The sequence below is a fragment of the Sus scrofa genome, chromosome X (assembly GCF_000003025.6).
Source record: "Sus scrofa isolate TJ Tabasco breed Duroc chromosome X, Sscrofa11.1, whole genome shotgun sequence".
NCBI classification, from domain to species: Eukaryota; Metazoa; Chordata; class Mammalia; order Artiodactyla; family Suidae; genus Sus; species Sus scrofa.
In genome coordinates, this window is record NC_010461.5 from 45,175,287 (window position 1) to 45,196,291 (window position 21,005).

Below are 21,005 nucleotides of genomic sequence, written 5' to 3' on the forward strand. Positions count from 1 at the left end.
ATAAATAAATAGATAAATAAATAAATAATAAAAACATAAAGAAATGAGGTGATAGCAATTGTACACTGCCTTGCAACCCTCACCAAAGCAGCTCAGACATCTCAGGAGGGGAAGATGGAAAAAAGGGGAATTTTTTTTCCCCCCAGGTTCAACCTCTATGAACAGAACCTGTGCTCCCCTTCTCTCACTCCAAGTCACCCATTTCTGTCAAACACACAAGATGATTGACAGCAATAGCACCCAGCTACTCCACTACTTCTCCTTTCTCATTTCAGTCTCTGACACCTTGGCATCACCTGCTGTAAAATGAATTTTATAGCGAAGAGGCAAGCATGGAACATTCAATAGGATATTATACACTTACTATAGAAAGGAACCCTACTGACTGTTCTCTTTCCTCACTCTTCCCTTCAGCCTCCACTGTGAGCAGAAATGCTGCTCGGGAAATGCAGTGTCTCCATTGCCAGGGAGGGGCGGGCGGGGTTTCGGTATATTTAGAATAGATTGTCAGAGGAGGGAGGAGAGGTCACATGTCGACGGGTGAGTCTGCAGTATTATGAAGTCTCAATGGATGTTCTCATGAAATAGGAAAAATTGATTACGATTGAGTGATATTCCTTTAAAACATCCAAAGACTAGCTCCTGAATGGTTGCCATAGTGACAGGAAAGCCCCCTTCTTCCCAGGTGCCTCTGAACAGACTCACAGAGCAAGAACTCTTCAGTCCCCAAGTGGTGCTGAGCCAGGTGCATCTGCATAACAAGCGGACAGAGAGGGTTCACTTGGCAGGTCTCTCTCTCTTATGAGACCCAAGTCTTCAAGCATGGAGATTAAGGACAGTGGAGAAGTGGGTCACAGAATTCTGGCATTGGGTCCAATGTGGCAGGGGAGCCAAGTGGACACAATAAAGAACAGCTATTTGCCTCCGTGAGATGGAGCATGAGATGGAGCTCTGGGGCAGGAGAAGGGCTTTCTAGGAACTATCCTTGATGTTCTGGCAGGGCCTGAGCTGGGCTCTGCAGGTGCTCAGGGGACAAATGGGCATCAGGCTCCTTCCCTGTGCACAGGCGACCAGACCTGCTGGCCATGTGATCAGTGGAGCAGCACCTGTGCCTATGGTCCAGCCATTCAGCTTCACGCCTCCTGAGTCAGGCCCTGCACTCCTCTAGCAGCACATAACTGCGTTCCTGGGATTCCAGCTTTCCTGTGTGACCTGGTGTGTGCTGAATGGCTACTGTGGGGCAGGATCCGTTCTGAGCTGCTCTGGGAGCCCTAACACTGCAAGCATCCTCTACTTACAGAGGAGAGCCAGAATCAAAAGAGGCCCCCTCCATGAACTGGAATATGCCTAGCAGAGTGCGGAGCACACAGCAGATTGCTTTCCCTTGCCCTGTTCATATTTCCCATGTGCTGATTTTGGCAAGCCAGGGAGGTGGCTGTTATACCCCCTGGCAGATGGGCAGGGTAACGTGCTGTAGAGCCACGAAGCAGAACCCCACCTGCACACGCCCCCCTCCTCTCTGAGTCTCTGGTCCCTCATGCAGGACATGGAGATAATGCCAGTTACCTGGTTTCTAGGATTGTTGTGAGGCCTGAACAAGATAGCAGGTGTGAAAGTGCTTGGATGGAGTAGGCGACTCCAGGCTGAGTTACATCCCTTCTGTGCGCTTGCAGTCCTCACCCCGGACTTGTTTCTGACCCTAGCAGCTCTGCTTCTCCTTCTCGCTGGATGTGCTGCTTTCTGACCCAAGAGCCCTATGGTAGGAAAAACTGGTTTCGTTCAAAGAAGTTTTACGTTCAGTCCCCGGGTGGGACTTGGAATTCTCCAAGGCAATCCTGGCTACCCCATTTCCCTCGGCCAGGTGATGATTTTGCCAGCCTCCTCTGAAGCTAAAGATGGCTCTAGGACCCTGTCCTGCCCAATGAGTTGTGTGGGGAATGTGTTGGGGAGTTCTGTGGTGTATGCCATTTTTTAATGGGAAGGACAGAAGCAGGACAAGACGATGACGGTATGTGGAATGCAACAGAGAAGCCTGGAGCTCTTGCCGAGATGCCTGTGTGTCAACATGAGGTAGACATCCTCACATGTGGAAAACAGTGCAGCAGGAGGATGGACCTGTGGCATCCTGGAGCAGCTGAATCACAGAAGGGGAGCTTCCAGACTTCTTCTCTCCCGCCCCCCACCCCCGAAAAAAACAAACATAAAAACCCCCTAAAACTCAAGGCCCTATTTATTTTACCTTTGGTTCTAAACTTTCACCTGAAACTCATCTGAAGTTAAGTTTTACAAAGTCTAATACTGGCCCTCTGCCCAGAAATTCTGATGTCACTAGTCTATTTTGCGGCTTTGGATGTTTTAAGAAACATGCTGTTATAAGTGCTGTCAAACCTATGGATGACAAGTTAACTGCTGTAAAGAACTCCCACACGTAAATCCCACCCGACTTCGACTGTCACGACCCCTTGGTCCATCTTATTTCTTGCAAGCCTATGACTTTCCTTACTTCTCCACATTTTCTTCAGGCTAATCCCAAATATTTGACCAGTTAATCCATGCATATTGCAGAACGTAGCTCGCTACAAAAAAGAATCCTTCAAAACACGACTTTAGGGAGTTCCCGTCGTGGCCCAGCAGAATCGAATCCACCTAGGAACCATGAGGTTGCCGGCTTTGATCCCTGGCCTCGCTCAGTGGGTTAAGGATCTGGCGTTGCCCTGAGCTGTGGTGTAGCCACAGATGCAGCTTGGATCCTAGGGATCCTGGGTTGCTGTGGCTGTGGTGTAGGTGGGCAGCTGTAGCTCTGATTGGACCCCTAGCCTGGGAACCTCCATATGCCGTGGGTGTGGCCCTAAGAAGCAAAGAAGAAAAAAAAAAAAAAACCAACCAACAAAAAACAAACAAACAAATGAAAAGAAATGACTTTAGTGATACAATACCTGCCATCGTCATGCCTAAACCACAGTTCATAATCACTTAGGATCTCCTGTATTCTTCCACAGGCAAGGTTTCCCTTAATTTCTCATAAATCTCAAGTTTTCACTTTGTTTGCTTCAACGCCAGATCCTGTTCAGTCTTACTCAAAGCAGTTTTTCAATATGCCTGCTAATTCTGGGTGACATTCCCCCTCTCTTACTCCTTCTCTCGCTCTTGAGAAATGAGGCCTCTGTTCTACAGAGTCATCCCCATGCAGAATCCTGCTGATTTCATTTCATTGGCCTCATTTAACACACTCCTCTGTCCCAGCCTTTCCTGCAAACTGGGATTTAGATCTAGCCGTCTTGTGATTCAGTCTTCATAATTTGGCAAGACTGTCTCAGAGGCAGTGTTGCTTTAGTCCCATCAGGAGGGGCGCACTCTCCACTTTGCCCCCTTTTTGTAAAGCGAGCAGACGCTGGGGCTCAGGGCCTGGAGCGCTTGAGTCATCTGAGGCTCAACACGGAGGGATTTGCATTCTCTCTACCCTTCTTCGTTTATTAGATGGCATTTTTCTCTGAGAAGCATCTCCCCTCATCCACGATGTGGTAACCAGTGTTATCGTTGACACGCCACACACAGGACAGTTGGTTCTTCCTCATTTGCCTCGGCTTAACCAGTTTCAAAAGAGGGCATCTATTCCCTCGCATGCAGTCATGGTGACCATGAGGTCTTTGTTTCTTTCGGGCCACGAGGAACCCAATATGTAATCACAGTTGATGTGTTTAAATCCGTTTTACTTATTCTTCTTATTGGCACTTGATTTGTCCCTGTGTGACACAGCCTCATAAGCCGAGTCTGCCCACGCAGGTGCAAGGGCAAAGCAGGCGCTCAGTCGATGTGGGCTGGGAGTACGTCAACAACCTGAACAAAGTGTAGTGACATCATCCTGCTTTCCTGTTTTGTTACAACCTTATATGACTGTGCCTGTCCCTCCACCAGATGTTTGAACCCGGCTTTACCCCTTTGCTGTTTGGGGTGTCATTCACGTACTTGTTTTCCACGTACATTTGGAGACAGAAGAACGAAGACTCCCTCTCCTTCACCGGATCTTTCGGCTCTACTTGGGGAAGGAGTGACTCAGCGAGGCTCAGGGATTTGATGGTCTTTCGGCTTACAAAACTCATTGCCCCACCCCACCATTCATACTTGCTCACGCTCTTTCCTCTGTGCGCCGCGGTGCCATCATCTGCCCTTGCTCTACTCTCCGAAGGCTCGCCTGGCTCCGATTTCCTCCTTCCCTGACACTTCTATCTCCATGCTCTCATTGCCCCAGCTCTCCTATGGAAGTCGGTTATCAGGGCACCTCCAAAAATGTCTCTCCTCAGCTTCTTGCTCTCAGTGCTTTCCCCAGTCATGGTCATGCAGTTGGGGGGCCGAGTGTTCGGGCCTAGGTCACATCAAAGACCCTTTGGTGACCAGCCTCCTTCTCTCCAAACGTCAATCTTCCGGTTTCTAACCTGGGGTCCTGCGTCCTGTGTCCTTGTGAAATGAGCTCCATAGAGATGGCCAGACCATCATGGAGCATAGAGAACCTGGGATGTCGAAAACGTTGTACCCATGATTACTTGAATATAGCTTGAATTAATGAACATTGTTGGGTTAAATGTTGGGGAATTAGCCAACCCCTTGAATTTATCTCATTTCTCTGAGAGATCAACGTAATCTTTACACAGGAATTGTTAGGACTTATGCTAGCATTGGTTGGCCATCATATAATGTAAAGAGATAGTGTCCTACTTTTTAATCCCCATGTAAGAGTAATTTCTGGGTGGGCGTCTCCAACAGTTGGCTACCAAGCAGATCAGTTCTAGCTGTGGATCCCTGCCAAATTTTTTAGTGGCAGTTTTGGGTATAGTGTAAAATGAAAAAGACTTAATGAAATGGTCCCAGCTTTTGGAGTTCTTCCTATTCCCCATATTATTCCTTACCAATATGTCTGTAAGCAACAAGATTGTGTCACCTTTGATTTTGTAGTTCTTTATTAAGGTAGGATTAGAAATATTGAACTAGAACCTTTCCGGAATGTGGTGTGGACTTTGCACGTAATGGGGACTGCCTTAAAATGGAGATACATTTTTTCCTGTTTAACGTCAAAATTAAGCTATTTTCAAGTGGGCTACTCCCATGTTTGGATATCAAGCATTTCACCCCTGACTGAGGTTGCCCTTTCATAACTTCTGTAATAGTGGCAGGCAGTGTGTCTGAAAAATGATGAAGCTGCTGAAGTGAGTTATAATTCCAGGCTCTGGTTCTTTGTGGGCTCTTTGTGTCCTTGCAACTAGCACCCCAGGGTGTAGCTCTAGCTGTGGATTCAAACAAGGCCTGACAGAGAGAGAAAGCTTTTACTCAGACACAAGGCCCCCTCATGCTGTTGCTATGGGAGATGATGCATCCTGATTTTGTCGTTGCCATGGTAACTCATGCACTTGACCCAATCTTGTTCAGACTTGAGACACCAAAGGCAGATTTTCTTCAGCTGCCAGTATCATCTCCTTTTTCAGTTCGGAGTGAGAAAATAGAGCCAACAGAATTATTTTCCCAAAAGTATTCCCTACTCCATAAGTTATTTGGTGCCAAATTTGGGAAAGAATGACTTGTATAATTTTTACTGTTGTTAGCAGGTGTGTGCACACATAGATCATTTGTATAATGGGGATTACGGGGTGGAGCACACCAGTTGTTCCCCAAACTGTCAGAGGAGCATCCAGGTCATATATTATTCATGACTGGAATGAATTAAAATAAAGATGGCTATTGCTTATTGAGCACTTTATATTGACAAGGTTCTATTCCTTGTCTTTTACAGGTAGCTTGATCAGCACTAGCATATTATTCAATGTATACTAAAGCTAAAATAATAAATTATGCGATAATGGTGCATGGATTGCAACAGATAGAAACAGAGAACAGACATCCTGATAGGTGAGAAATGGTTTTCCAAAGTCATTTTAATTTACATTTCTGTTTCTCTGTGTAGATTTAATCATTTTCATGTATTTAAGGGTCATTTATATGTCTTTTTCTAAAATATTTGTTCAGCTCTTTTTGCCTTTTTTTTGTTTTGTTTTGTTTTGTTTTTTAGATTTTTAGGGCCTCACCAATGGCACATGGAGGTTTCCAGGCTAGGAGTCGAATCAGAGCTGTAGCCACCGGCCTACGCCAGAGCCACAGCAACGCTGGATCCAAGCCGCGTCTGTGACCTACACCACAGCTCACGGCAACGCCGGATCGTTAACCCACTGAGCAAGGGCAGGGATCGAACCCGCAACCTCATGGTTCCTAGTCGGATTCGTTAACCACTGCGCCACGACGGGAACTCCTTTACTTGATTTTTTACTAGTACATTTACTTGGGATGTTATCTCTGTTTTTCAGGTATTTCAAAAATATTTTCTCCAAGTTGGTCATTCAGTTTTTATTTGCTTGTCTTTTGTTTTGTGTTTTGCCAAACCGAAATGTCTTCTTCTTTATTTGTAGGTAGGTCATTTATCAATTACCCTTGATTGTGTTTGAATTTTGATTCTTTGATAGAAGTCCTTTCCACAATCCCAGGTTATACAGAATCTACTTGTATTATTTTCTAGTATTAAGTTTCATTTTTTTAAAAATATAGATCTTTACATCATTTGGGGATTATACTTTTTTATGGTGTGAATTATGGATCAAATTTTATCTTTTATCAAATGGCTATCCAGTTGTCCCAACAGCATTTATTAAAATACTTATCTTTCCTTAGTCATATGTGATTTCACTGTTACTATGTAGTAAGTTTCAATATACACATGGGTGTATTTCAAAACTTTCTATTCTATTTCACTAGTCTGTTCATTCAAGTGCCAGTACCATATGTTTTTAATTTTCAAGACTTTATAGTACGTTTTATTTCTGGTTAGGCTAGTCTTCCCTCATTGCTATTTTTTCATAGTGTGTTGTAGCTATTCTTGCAGTTTTTTTTTTTTTTCCTCTCCAGAGGAAATTTAGAATCAACTTGTCTTTCTCTAGGAAAAACAACAATAACTTGCTGGTAAATTTTTAATTAAAAATACATTAAATTTGTGAACTAAGTATATCTTAATGATATTGAGCCTTTCTATCTAAGATCAAAGGATAGTTTTCCTACTTTTTATAGCTTTTAGGAATCTTTAAACTTTTCCTCATATAGTTTTTCCACATTATAAGCTTATTTCTAAGAATGTTACCTTATTTGTTGCTGTTATAAATAAGATTTTCTTTTCCATTATATCTTGTTTCTGGTTATTGATTTTATATAGATATATATAAAGTCATTGACTTTTGTATATTAATGTACCAAATCTTTTATTGTTTGTTTTAGTTTTATTGCTACATTTCTCAACTTGTCCAAGTAAAACATCTTAATCTACAGAGCTTCCTCTTTCTCTTTTTCAATTCTTAAGCCTATAAACTTTTTTTTTAGTGTTTGATGTTTTAATTGTGTTAACTAATAGCTCCACTACAAGTTTGAATGGTCAAGAGTGTGGATAACTTTTTTCTTATTTTTGACTTTAGCGGGAATGAGTCTTGTTGTTTCCCAGTAGGAATTTATTTTTGTATTGATTTACATATATAAGGGGCACTTCCTTTGTGTGTATGTGTATCTAGATATCTAGATACACTCACAAATGCTACATACATAATATATATATGCATGTATAGGAAGTGCCTATGTGTTTCTATTTTGTTGAGTTGCTTTTTTTTTATTTTGTTTTGATTTGAATTTTTTGGAATGAATGTTGAATTTCACTGGATTCCTTTTCAGGATTTCTGGAGATTCTCATATGGTATTTCTCCTTAGACCAATCACAAAGTGAATTATATTAGTGATTCCCTAATTATTTAATCAGCCCTGGTTGCCTAGAATATTCTGTCCACTGATATTACATTTAAGAGATTTGCATCAGTAAACATAATAGACATTGTTCTATAGGTTTCCATTATTATACTGTCTTTATCAGGTTTTGGTATCAGTGTTATATTCATTTCATAAAAATAACTTGAATTTCTCTTTATCTTCGATGCTTTGGAATACTTTGTGTAGTACTGGGAGAAATAACTTATGTAGCCTTGTGTTTAGTTGATAATTAAGTTTTGGTAAAATTCTTCTGTGAAAATTTCAAGGCTTGGTACTTTTCTGTGAGGTAGTTCTTTAATAATAAATCTCCCTATTTCTTCTATGGAAATTGGTTTCTTTAATATCTATCTCCATTGGAGTCATTTTGACAAATTATTTTTTTCCTAGGAAGTCATACTTTCAATTTACTGAACAAAGAAATATTTTGTTATTATTTTTAGTTTTCTGTTTTAATAGTTATTTTTCTATTTTCATTTCTTATTTTGTGTATCTGTTTTCTGTTTATCTCTTATTACATTAATTAGTGTTTGATTCCTTAATTCACTTTTAAAAACAGTATTTTGATTTATTTACTTCCTCTCGGTTTCCATTTCTTATACCTTTAATATTTTATCTTTATCATTGCTTCCTATTTTTTTCCTTTGGTTTATTTTGTTGTTTTCTGCCTAACTTTAGGAGTATAAATTTTAATTCATTAATTTAATTTAAAAATTCTATTGATGTAAATATTTGTATTTAATAAAAATATTAATTTCCTCTAATAACTGCTAAAATATATCCACATGTTATGACATATGGAGGCTCTAATATCATTGTTGTGTTTTTTCAAATGCTGCAATTTTGTTTTTTAGTTCCCCTCTCATTCGAGTCTTATTGATCCAGCATGCTTCCTCTGTGCACCTCTGCCATCCTTAAAAGAGTTTTTAAATTTTCTGATGTAAAGACTTTTAGAAAAAAAAATTTCCCTTCATTGTACTATGATAAAAAGAATGCTGGTTGTGTTATTTCTATTTTATTGAATTTTCTGATACTTTGTGACCTGGCATAAAGTAAAGTTTTAGGAATAGTTCTCATGTGCTTGAGTAGGTGTTTTTCTATTGCCTAGTTATAAAGTTTGATCTATATCCAGAGGATCTATCTTATTGAGTATGTGGAATTAGCTCGTTTTTCCTAGGGCTTTTTGTGGGCCACCATGGGGAGGTGAAAAGAGAAGAGTTAACATATAGGAATACAGATGGGTGCTTTGCTCTGGGGGCTGATACATAGCCAGAGACATAGATTCTCTTGATAATCATAAGCACTCATTCTTTACTCAATAAATATTCAAATATGCCCTCTATGACCAAGCATCTTGCATTTAATTCAGGTTTCTACTTAAAAGGCACAGACAGATCTAACCACAGTTAAAATCCCTGTCATTATCATTGTGACACTGCTTTCATTTTCTTCTTGGTGCTTAGTACTCCTCTGCTGATATTCAATTCTTATTTTCCTTAGTATTTCCCCACTATAACATAAATTCTACAGGGACACAGATTTTTGCCCGTTGTTTTCCCCCTATTCTAGCTATACTACCTAGAATCCTTCCAATCACAAGATACATTCTAAATAAATGTTTGCTATATAATATATGAATAAGATCCACCTCATTACTTCAGAGAATGAAACATCTGATATAGGGGCAGGCATGGTAACATATTTTTATAAGGAAATAATTAAATATGATGCCATTGCACTTCACTCCATCATTCGACATTCAGCATATATTTAATAAGCATCTGCTTTGTTCGAGCCCCTGTGGGTATAGAAATAAATGCAGCACAGTTCTTGATCTATACTATATTGGCTCTAGTATGAACATCTCAGTTATGAATTATGCATTAGATTTTTACACATTTAGCATCAATAACTACAAAACAATCCAGAACAAATAAAACAACAACAACAATAAAGAAAAACAACTCACACCAACTTAAACTAGTAGTTCTCAACACTTGCAGACCTGTAGAATCATCTGGGAAATTTTTTAAAGACAAACTTCTTGCAAAATAGTAAAATTCTTATGAAGGGGAATTCAGCAATATCTAGCATATACCTGTTAGCTCATAAATCCTGATTCTCAAAATCAAATATGAAAACATTATGGATTGTGGAAATATGTTTTATAATGAAAACTGGAATAAGTAAATATCCATGAATAGAGGACTTGAAAAAACAGTCTAATGTTATAAAGCTATAAAAAGGAATGATGACTATTTCTATATATTGATTTGGAACACTTTCTGGGATATAGTGACAAGTGATGAAAACTCAAGGTGGGGAAACTAATAGTACATTATCACTTACTACACATGGTGAGTATGAATACATATGGAATGATAATCAACAAACTAATAAATGTACATATATGAGAATGTACACAGTGGGAGAGACAGGAAGAAAAGCTGGATTTTGCTGAAGTACATTATTTTGTAGGTTTGACTTTGGTATTATGTAAATTTTCCATATATTTATAAAAACAAGTTAAGATAGGAGTTACCTTGTAGCACAGCAGGTTAAGGATCCAATGTTGTCACTGCAGCTGCTCAGGTCACCCGCTGTGGTGAGGGTTCGATCCCTTGCCTGGGAACTTTCACATGCTGTGGGTGCAGCCAAAAAAATAAAAGTGCTAAGAAATAAATGGATAATTTGAAAATTCTTAAATAGAAGGAAATAACCAAAAAAATTATCCTTCCATCTGTTCATTTTCTTTGTTACCAAATAATTAATGAGGGGAAGATTCTCTTTAAAGAAGTAGTCTAGGTAATAAATGAAGAAAGATAAATATCCTCATTCTATATGTCGTAATGAACTATGGGTGTAGACACTAATCATCAGTGTCTGCTAACATCATAAAAAAGAGACAACCAGTATTATATACATCCAGGTAGAGGTATACAGCACTACCTGTGAGGTATTCTTGCTTGAAGAAAGAAGAAGAAGAAGAAGAAGAAGAAGAAGAAGAAGAAGAAGGAGAAGGAGAAGGAGAAGGAGAAGGAGAAGGAGAAGGAGAAGGAGAAGGAAAAGAAGAAAGAAGAAGGAGAAGGAAAAGAAGAAGAAGAAGGAGGAGGAAAAGCAGACCTGACTCCAAAGAAAAAGCAGATTGGACTCCAATGATGCCTTTATCTCTAACGACCAATTTACAGAAAAGCCAGGAGACAGAGGGACTTGTTAAACAATGACAAAGGGAGGATGTCAGCAAAATCCAGAAACTCTAGTGAATAAAGGACCCAAACTGTTCAACGTATAAATTACAAGAAAAACAAATGAGAAGCAGAGACAACTATAGGGTAAAAGAGATTTAACAAGTATGTTAAATTGTAATCCCCAAGAGTAAACTGGATCCTGATTTGAAAATCACATTTCAAGAAGATATTTATGACACAACTGGAAAATTTAAACTAGGAATGAGTATTTAAAGATATTTAGGAATTATAATTAATTTTACATGTAATACTGTTTATGTGCTTGTATTTTTTAGAGTATCCATGTCTTTTAGAGATACATACTGAAATAATCTTTTATTAAGTGATATGACGTTTAGGATTAGCTTCAAAAAAATCTTTGGGCGGAGAGAAGTGGGTGGGAGTATAGATGAAATAAAACTAAGTTCTTAATTGTTGAAACTATGTGAAATCTACATGGGTTCTTTACAGTGTTACATCTTGTCATATATCTGACGCTTTAACAGAAAATATTTTTAAATGTCCAAAACCATAACATAGACTAACTAACCAGAATTTCTAGACATGGAGCCAGGGCATTAATATTGCTAAAGGCTACTTTCAAATGAGTTTACAAATGCAATTAAAGTTTAGAGACCATAGTATAAATAAGGTAACCTTTTTTTCCCTTGTGATAAGAAGTCTAGAAGTACACTTGGCATTAGTTTAGCTGTTCAAAGATGCCATAAGGATATCATAGCTCCTAGCCTCCACTCAACCATTTTCAGCAGGTTGACTCTGTGACCACATGCTTATCACAATATGGCTGCAACTGCTCCAGTCATCTCTATCACATCCAAAGTGCTATCTTTTTCTATAGAAGTCCCCAGTATATCCCCATACACATTATTGGCAAGAACTGGGCCACATGGCACCCTTCAGTGTAGGGGAGCCTGGGTAAACCACGACAAAGGAAAATGGGATAGCCATGATTGAACTGGAGAAATTCTGACTCCCTCTTTCCCCCGGGTTAGACATATTGCTTCTTTTTAAAAAATCAATTTTTCTTACCATAAGATATTGGTAGGAAAGGCTATTGGTTCGGCAATGAACAAATCCAATTAGAAGGAGAAGCAGAGCTTCTAGGGTCAAAAACACTATCAAGGGTAAGGACTAACTATGCACTGAAGGATATAAACCTACAAGGATGGAGTTGTATGCCATCTCCTGGCACTCTCATACCTCCTACCTTGTTCAGTTCTCACAATGATCCTATAAATAAGGTATTTGATCAGGCCACCTAAGATGGCTATTCTTTTGTTCTCTATACATCCCTTGGGTGACCTACTGCTTCACCTACACCCTACACATGACTGACCTTCCTTCTTAATCATAGAGTGTAATCAGTAAATGCCTACATGCTTGCTACAAGCCCCAGCTAGTGATTGTTCTAATCTTTAGATCAGAACATCTCCACTCTGATAACTTATCAAGGGGGCTGTGAGGGGGGAGATCCTCCACTGGTTTCCCTGGTAACCAGTGAGTCAACTTGATGTCAATTCCCCCTCTAAATGGTAACTTCCTCCTCCTCCCAGGAGCAAAGACCACTGCCATGTCCTGCCCACTGTCTGCTGCACACTGTAGGGTATCCCTCCAGGACCTTGCTTCAGACATTAAGATCCCCGACTCATTTTTTTAATTAATTAAAATATGGTTGATTAACAATGTTGTGTCAATTTCTTCAGAGCTCTTTCTTTAGTCTTGAGGCTGGGCAAGTATGGGCCTTGCTGGTCTGTGGAGTGCAGCCCAACAAGAGGTAACTGGCATTACTTCTATGTTACACATGAGGAACCAGAGATTCATAGAAGAGAGGTGAGGAGGCTTATTCAGGGTTCTGATCAGTGGCTTCACAGTGCATTACCTCTTTGCAGTGGGTCAAAGTCCCTTTTCTGGCTTACCAATATCACTGTCTAAAACATAAACAAGGGAAGTTCCCATCGTGGCCCAGCAGAAACGAATCTGACTAGCATCCAAGAGGACTGGGGTTCCATCCCTGCCTTGCTCAGTGGGTTGGGGACTCAGCACTGCCTTGGGCAGTGGTGTGGGTCTCAGGCGTGGCTCAGGTCCGGAGTTGCTGTGTGCTGTGGCAGCTACAGCTCAGATTTGACCCCCGAGCCTAGGAAGCTCCTTATGCCGCAGGTGCAGCCCTAAAAAGACAGAAAATTAAAAATAAATAAAACAAACAGGGGAAGAAAAAGAGGTCCACTATTTTCTCAGCACCGTGCTAGGTATAGTCCATGTCAGGAAGGGGACATATTTTGACTCTGGCTACTCCTTTGATAATGAGCTCTTCCAGAAAGGGTGGGGGCACTGGGGTGGTCCACAGTAAAACTTGTCCTTCATTGTAGTTGTTACGTTTGCACACTCAGGTCATAATTGTTATCTTGGTTCCCACTAACTCAGTCAGGCATTGGTAGATAATGTGAGACCTAACACTGATACCTGGGGATCTGTGAGGCTTGGTAATATCACATCCTCACATTGACTGCCATGCTGCCAATATTGCCGGGAGTTTAGACCTCTTCGTCCTACAGAATGAATATGATGTGACTTTGTGCCCTACGGGCACAGATCAGATTCTGCTGGGAAATCAACAGGACCTTTCTCGTGCCCCCAGCTTCCCTGTAGGCCTTGAATAGTGTGCCATCCATAGAGACAAACGTTATGGAATTATGTCCAATTTGGTCATTGCAACTTTTTACTCACTGCCAGAATTTGGGGAAGCCACCTCACACACATCCTGAATCACTATCCTTTTTTTTTTTTTTCTTTGTCTTTTTGCCATTTTCTTGGCCCGATCTCATAGCATATGGTAGTTCCCAGGCTAGGGGTCGAATCGGAGCTGTAGCCACCAGCCTACACCAGAGCCACAGCAACATGGGATCCAAGCCACGTCTGCAACCTACACCACAGCTCATGGCAACGCCAGATCCTTAACCCACTGAGCAAGGCCAGGGATCGAACCCACAATCTCATGGTTCCTAGTCGGATTCGTTAACCACTGAGCCACGACGGGAACTCCATGAATCACTATCCTTTAAGGTTAGATCCTCCTTACTTACATCTCCTTCCCTTCAAACCCTCGCTGTTCCCTTCTTAAATGTGCAAAATGTATGCTTGCAGCTCATTTATCCTTCCAGACCAGAGTTCTTTTGGGTTTGGCACGCATTGAAGAACATGGATACGGATGGGGTGTTCTGTCATTAGCACCACTCAGGAGCTCAGCCTTTAGGTGTTTTAAAAAATATATGTATTAATGTATTTTCTTTCCCTTATTCATTTATACCTTACCAAATTGGCAAAAGAAGCTAAAGCAGTTTGGGAAGTTAAATATGTCCTATGAGCACCAATGAAAGCAGGGTGCAAAAAGAAATACAAAGGTAGAAATCAAACATTAACCTTAATCCAGGAACTGTCAGCTAAACCAGCAGAAGCCATCTGCGGTCTTTCTTGCTCGTTCACCATGTGACAATGTATTCTTCTGTACATTTATTGGTGTGGCAAAAGGTCACTGAGAGACCGTAGTAGAGCTCGGAAAAGCAGTCTCAGGAGGAGATAATCCATCTCAGTCTGTTAGAGACTAGAGAAAGCCTTTTACTCAGAGCCCCAAACGTGAGGAAAGACCTATAATCGGATACTTAGTTGATACATAGCATATCAGGTGATAGATACAGTGACATGACTGTATACAGCAGCCTGTGGACAAATCTTTTTTTTTCTTATCCTCTCAAGCTAAAACTGAGGGCAGGTCTCACTATGCTCTGCTTGGACTTATCTTCATTAGAGGGCTGAGAACTCTTTGAAAATTATGCATGTAAATTCTGATTGCTTAATTTTTTAAATTATAGTTGCTTTACAGTGTTGTGTCCATTTCTCCTGTACAGCTCAGTGACCTAGTAATATGATTGCTTAATATTAATCTGAGTAGAAAATAAGGGGCTCCGCTGAAAACTCTTTTGATTGCTATCTGAGTCTTATAGCTTAAACTTTTCACCTACTGATTTGTAAAAGAAACTATACAAATTTTTTTGCAGGGATAAATGAAGGAAAAGAGAATCCCCCCAGAATTTAGACAAATTTCCTCTAAAACAATCTGGCATTGTGGAGGGGAGGATAGTACTGTAAGGGAAGCTGACAGGCTGTAGTGTAAAATTGTAAAGTGTGCCCTCATGCACGTAAGCAAAGCATTTTTTTTTTCTTGTTTTGTTGTTTTCATATGTGGCATGTTCATACAGGAGGGTCTTTTTTCTCTTCCCTTTCCCTTGTTGATTTTGGTGATTGGTTGAACATGAACTAATACACAGGGTGTTTTGAAAAAGCCTCTCCCAAATTCTAAGGCAAGCCCACTTGCCTCACTCCTTGAAAAGAGTTGTGTACCTGGTGAGAAAGCTGGGATCAAATTTTCATTCACCCCAGTGGCCAACCATGAGCAGACAGTGTAACCGAAAACTAGGACAAATGAAAAGGTGCCAATGCCCTCAACAGAAAGTGTAGAAAGACCCATTTTGAACATAAACAACAGGCACCAGATCAATGTGAACATGTACAAATGCTCAGGGTTTGGGCAGAATTTTTGTGGTGGTTGAATAGTTCCTTTTTTTAATGGCCATGAAATGGTAACTAGTAGTTTTCCTGGTGCTAAACAGACCATTTGAACTAAAATGTGAGTTGAATATTTGTACTGCAAAATGTTCATAAGTAAACTTTAAAAAGAGCAGGTTCTTGCATTGTACTAAGTCAGAATCATGATATTGTAAAAAGAGTCTATTTTGAGAAAGGATTTATCTGTTGAAGACAGAAATCACTGTGGATATCCCGAGTACCAGAGGAAGATGCTCAAAACGAGCCCAAACTTTCCACTTTCTTTCCTTCATGGGTCTTGGCTAAAGTACAGAATAAGTTGACCCCCTTCCCTAAATCTCCTCAAACTTGTCCTATAATGACCAGAGGAATAAAAGGAAGACCCTCAGGAAAAAAGCTACCAATGTGTAGACACATATTGGGAAATCCTGACGTAAGAATTTCATGATGTATTTTCAGGATGCAGCCAGACTTGAAGAGTTTCTACATTGATCTTGCTTGCCAGGAATTTGAGATGTTCTTAGCCAGTTAAATTAGTCTGAATTAGAGGCAACAGGGGACTTCTGAAGGGACACTGTTTTGTATGCCCTGGGGAAACTAGTACTGTGTTGGTAAGTGGCCTGAATTTGCAGTATTGGAGAACACTACTAGACATTAAGGACTATAAAGAAAGGTATTCATGAAATTAGAAAAAAAATGTTACCACGAGTTAATATTTCCCTAAAGAGCCAGGTTCTGGTGTCTCCAACCACCAGGATGATCATTGAAATTAAAATTATTAGTTTCTAAAATCCACTCCCACATATTTATGTCCTGGTCTCTGAAAGTGGTTTTTTTTATACAGGTCAGAGCTCATGGTGGAGAAATTCCTATACAACTGGCTAATGAGAAAGACATTTAGGAGCCAGTTTTGGATGGGAAATCATCCAAATTGGATGGAGAAAAAGAGTTCTGTCCTGCCTTGTAGGTTTGGCCTACTTAGTGGGTCATATCCACACGAATCCTAATTGGTTAAGTTACTAAAATTGCAAAACAATGAGATTGATGCAGCATCAGAAATAATTTTTTTTTCTGAAGTGGCTGCTAGGGCAAAATTATTAGCAAACACTGGATTGGCCTGTATTTTGCACAAAATTCAGAGCACAGAGGGAAGGAACTCTAAAATAAAGCTGAAACTCTTGGCACTGACATTCTAATTATTAAAGGATTTGGTCCAAGACAACCTGAGGTACATTCCTGCGGGTTAGGTTAGCTGACATCGACAAAAAATAAAATCCTCTTTTCCCATGTGGGTGCCCTGAAGATATATGATTGATGATTCACAGAGCCATGTTATTGATGCCCTGACAAGACCAGTGGCTATCTCAGACAGGTTCAACATCCTGGAGGTACATGGGTACACAAAGGGACCACAGGAAAGGGTCCTGAGCGTTAGCCCAGGGTGTTCCGGTAGCAGTCTCCACCCTTGTCTAACCACCTCAAGAGTGTGAGGAACTGGCTCTGCCCACCACTGGGCAACGTTTACACTGGGCCACTCCCCACTTACCAAGACAGGAAGTTCTTCCAGCTGTTGACAGCTATGCAGGTTATATGGCTGCTCTCCTGGCAATAAACGCAGCCACCTCAGGATCCACAGTTGGTGTTTTCCTCAATGTATTCTTCAGAGACGAGTCCGGTATCTCTCACCTCAAGAGTGGGTTGTGATCTGATTGTAAAAATGATCTCCCACCTTTCACGAACCCCAAGCATGGAAGAACAGCAGCATGGGATGGTCTCCCCATTTCCAAGTTCAGGACCCTCACAAACCCTTGTCAGTGAATGACTTACTACTGCAAGCATTTATCTTCTCAATAGTCATGCCCCTTATTGTATCATGTCCCACATCACAGGTCTAGTGGTGAATAAAACAAAGGGGTGTGTTAAGATGATGGAGTGCAGATAAAAGTCTAGTCAACATATGGTCTGAATCCTCAGGTATATTTGAAATTTGGCCATGCTCAACATTGGGGGACCTGATACATGGCCTGAGCTTTTCTTTTTCCAATCACAAGTAGGGAAGCAGAAGAGCTCCTTTATTGAGTGGACTTGAACAGAGAAGACAAAGTTCATTGGGAAGAGCCCTAAAATTCTTTTTCAAAGTATTAAAAAATATAAAGTATCGAAATGAAAATTTTTCCTTTAACCCACCCCTGTGTATTGTTTGGAAATTCCCCACTTAAAACAGTTAGTGCAGGACGGGTTTTTTTTTTTTTTACAGCCCAAGGAATAAAATGTATTCAGTTACTTGAGAAAGTAAAAAAGCTAAGAAGTATGAGACAAATTTAAGAAAAATATATTCAAAAGCATTTCAAATACCAATACGAGTTTCAAATGGAGTATTTTATTCACATGTTAGTTGTCTTTTTAACATGTACACACACACTGAACAAACTCTGATTGGTCTGCGTGGAAGATGGGTTGTCTAGATCTCCTAAGGGAAAATGAAAAATTAAAAAATATATTAATTTTTCATTGTTATAGACAATTACATCCACATCACTTACAAAGCTATTACTGAGTCTGTCCAAGGAAGCAGAATGTCATAGGTGGAGGAAACCTGTGGGTAAATTCAACAGTGACATAACTTAGATCTCAACATGAGAAAGCTGACAAAACATGGATTTTTGCTGTGAAATTTTTCTTTGCAAAATATGGAGAAAAGTCTGTCAATGGGCAGTAAATAAGAGAAGGTGGTGGAACTTTCATAGTCAATGTTCACAGTATTGTGCAGGGGCATCAAGAAAACTGCTTAGTCCTTCTCTGGGACCAGTTTCAGAACTTTTCCAATCGCAATGGTCTTACCCTCATCTCTTAAAGTGAAACGACCCATCTGAGGAAAATCTTTGAAGGTCTCAAGGCAGATAGTTCCTGCTGTCCTTAAACGGGCAATGCACACTTGATCTTGTTTCACGAAGCGGGGCCGCGTCTTACTCTTTTCTCCTGATTTTTTGTCTACCAAGGAGATTAAGGCTGTTATCTCAACTTCCTCAATACAAGTATGAATGTGCAGCACCGCATTATAACCTGGACAGATGATGGACTTGTGCTCAATAATCACTATCTGAACATCGAATGTGCGCCCAGAATGGCAAAGATTATTAGGATCACAGAGTATGAATCCTGGAAGAATCTCTTCTTCTTCAATTCCCTTCAGTCTGATTTTAAGATTTTCACCTGGGGCTACATAATCAGTTTCAGCATCATCAGAGAGTATTCCAAGAACTTCCACATTGTGCTTGTTTGGCATCATCACAAGCTGCTGGCCTTTAAAAATGGATCCTGATTCCAGCTTTCCCAGTACCACAGTGCCCATATCCTTGTACTTATCCACAATTGGCAGTCTAATTGGTCCATCAATGGATCTGTTGAAGTTTGGCATATTATCCAAATAAGGAATGAATGGCAATCCAGTGTACCAAGGGCAGAAATCTGACTGCTCTTTAATATTTGCCCCGGTCAGCCCTGAGCAGGGCATAAAGTGAATGTCCTTTTTGGGACTGAAGCCGACTTTTTTCAAAAAGGGCACTAGCTTTTCTTTACATTCTTCATATCTCTCGCTGCTCCAATTTACTGTGGGATCATCCATCTTATTAATAAGCACTATTAAATACTTCACCCCTGCTGTTTTTGCCAACATTGCATGTTCTCTCGTCTGTCCACCTTTTTCAAATCCGGTTTCAAACTCTCCTTTCCTGGCAGAGATGACCAGTACAGCCAAATCAGCTTGAGAAGCACCACCGATCATATTTGGGACAAAACTCTTGTGGCCAGGGGCATCTAAAATTGTGAAATGTTTCTTTTCGGTTTCAAAATAGGCACGACCCACTTCTACTGTTTTACCCTTGTCTCGTTCTTCCTGATTGGTATCTAAGGCCCAGGACAAATACCAAGTTTCTCTGTTTTTTTCCTTAGCTTCTCTTTCATATTTCTCAAGTGTCCTTTTGTCAACCATTCCTGTCAAAAACATTATCTGGCCTCCAATGGTTGACTTTCCGGCATCTACATGCCCAATGAAGACCACATTTACGTGTTCTTTTTTAGGAGCACCTGAGGGTACGACCAGCGATTTAGATTTTCTGATTTCCTCTTTCTCCATCATTTCCTGGCCACTTTCTTCTGGGGGCCCCGAATCTCCCAAGGAACTACCCCCCGGCTCAGCTTCACTTACTTCTTTATTGTGCTCCCATGACTCTTCTAAGACCATCTCCACCTCTCCATTTTCTACAACAGGTTCCGAAAGTTCCATGGTAACGGCTGCATTGGAACCTTCACGCAACACTAACTGTTCCTCTTTGGAATGTTCCACAGGTGCCCCCCGTCCCAGCCTTTTACCTTGAGGGTCGCCCGCGCCGGGGCAGGTTTCGTCGATGCCGGTGGCGTCGGCCGGGGGGGTCTGCGGCTGGCCGGGGCCGCGCAGAAAGGACGGCACGAACTCCGCGGCGTGGACGTTAGGCACGAAGGGTTTGGCGTTGACGTTGAGCTGACGGCTGAAGGCCGAGCTGAGGGGCTCACGCTGGGCCTCGGCCGCCGCCGCCGCCGCCGCCAACGGGGAGCCTGGATCCCCGCTCGGGGCCAAACCCGGTGCTTCCATGTCCACCTGGTCCCAGCAGTCGGGAGCCGAGTCGCTGCTGCTGCTGCCCAGATCCATGGTCCTCAGCCCTGATGGGTGCGGAGAGGGAGCGGGATCAACGGGCCAGAAGGAGCGGGCAGGTGCCGCTGGGGGTGAGGCAGCAAGAGCGGAGGGCTCGGGGGGGAGCGTCACGAACCTTAGCAGCGCGGAGGCAGCCGGGTCCCAACGCTGCATTCGCAACTGCGGCGGTGGCAGCAGATATGGCGGCGCAGCCTCTCCCGTTGTGTGTGAGCGGATCTCCTCCCCCAAACCCCGACCACTTCCGACTCCTCCACCGCCGACCCGGCGCCGGGCGGGGATTGACCCCTCGCTGCCATCCGTACGCTCGGCCTCCTGCATTCTTAGGCCTGGCTCCAGTCCAAATGTCTCTCGCGCTCTCTCTCTCTAATCTCTTTTTTTTAACGAAAATTCCCATTCATTTTTGTTCACGCGCTCCGGGAGAGCGATTTGAGCACGGTTTAATGATTAAACCCAGACAGGCACACCTGATTTCCAATTCTACTCCTAGGTTCAAGTGAAAATGAAAATTCCTATTGACCAGATGGAGGTAGGACGTAGGTTAAAGGTTTACCCAGGAACCCAGCAACCAAAGGAAGAAATTAGTGATTAGGGAGGCACCCTTGAAATACAGGAAGATGTAGCTGAAC

At 41.5% G+C, this 21,005-nt stretch overlaps 1 protein-coding gene across 2 annotated transcripts; it reads right to left on the reverse strand.

Annotated features, from left to right (window-relative positions):
- Positions 18,050 to 20,653, reverse strand: GSPT2 (G1 to S phase transition 2). 2 transcript variants are annotated; one of them, XM_013986143.2, is made up of 2 exons: positions 20,495 to 20,625; positions 18,050 to 20,387 (listed from the first exon to the last, which is right to left on the reverse strand). In XM_013986143.2, exon 2 carries the CDS (start codon positions 20,374 to 20,376, stop codon positions 18,478 to 18,480), a length of 1,899 nt encoding a protein of 632 aa, XP_013841597.1. In that variant the 5' UTR covers positions 20,377 to 20,387; positions 20,495 to 20,625; the 3' UTR covers positions 18,050 to 18,477. The 2 variants fall into 2 exon arrangements, with proteins under 2 accessions (XP_013841597.1, XP_003135149.3); XM_003135101.4 differs by having other exon boundaries at positions 18,050 to 20,653.

Coding starts and splice junctions, on each gene's coding strand:
- GSPT2 (XM_003135101.4), bottom strand. CDS start 20,532: ATGCAGCGTTGGGACCCGGCTGCCTCCGCGCTGCTAAGGTTCGTGACG.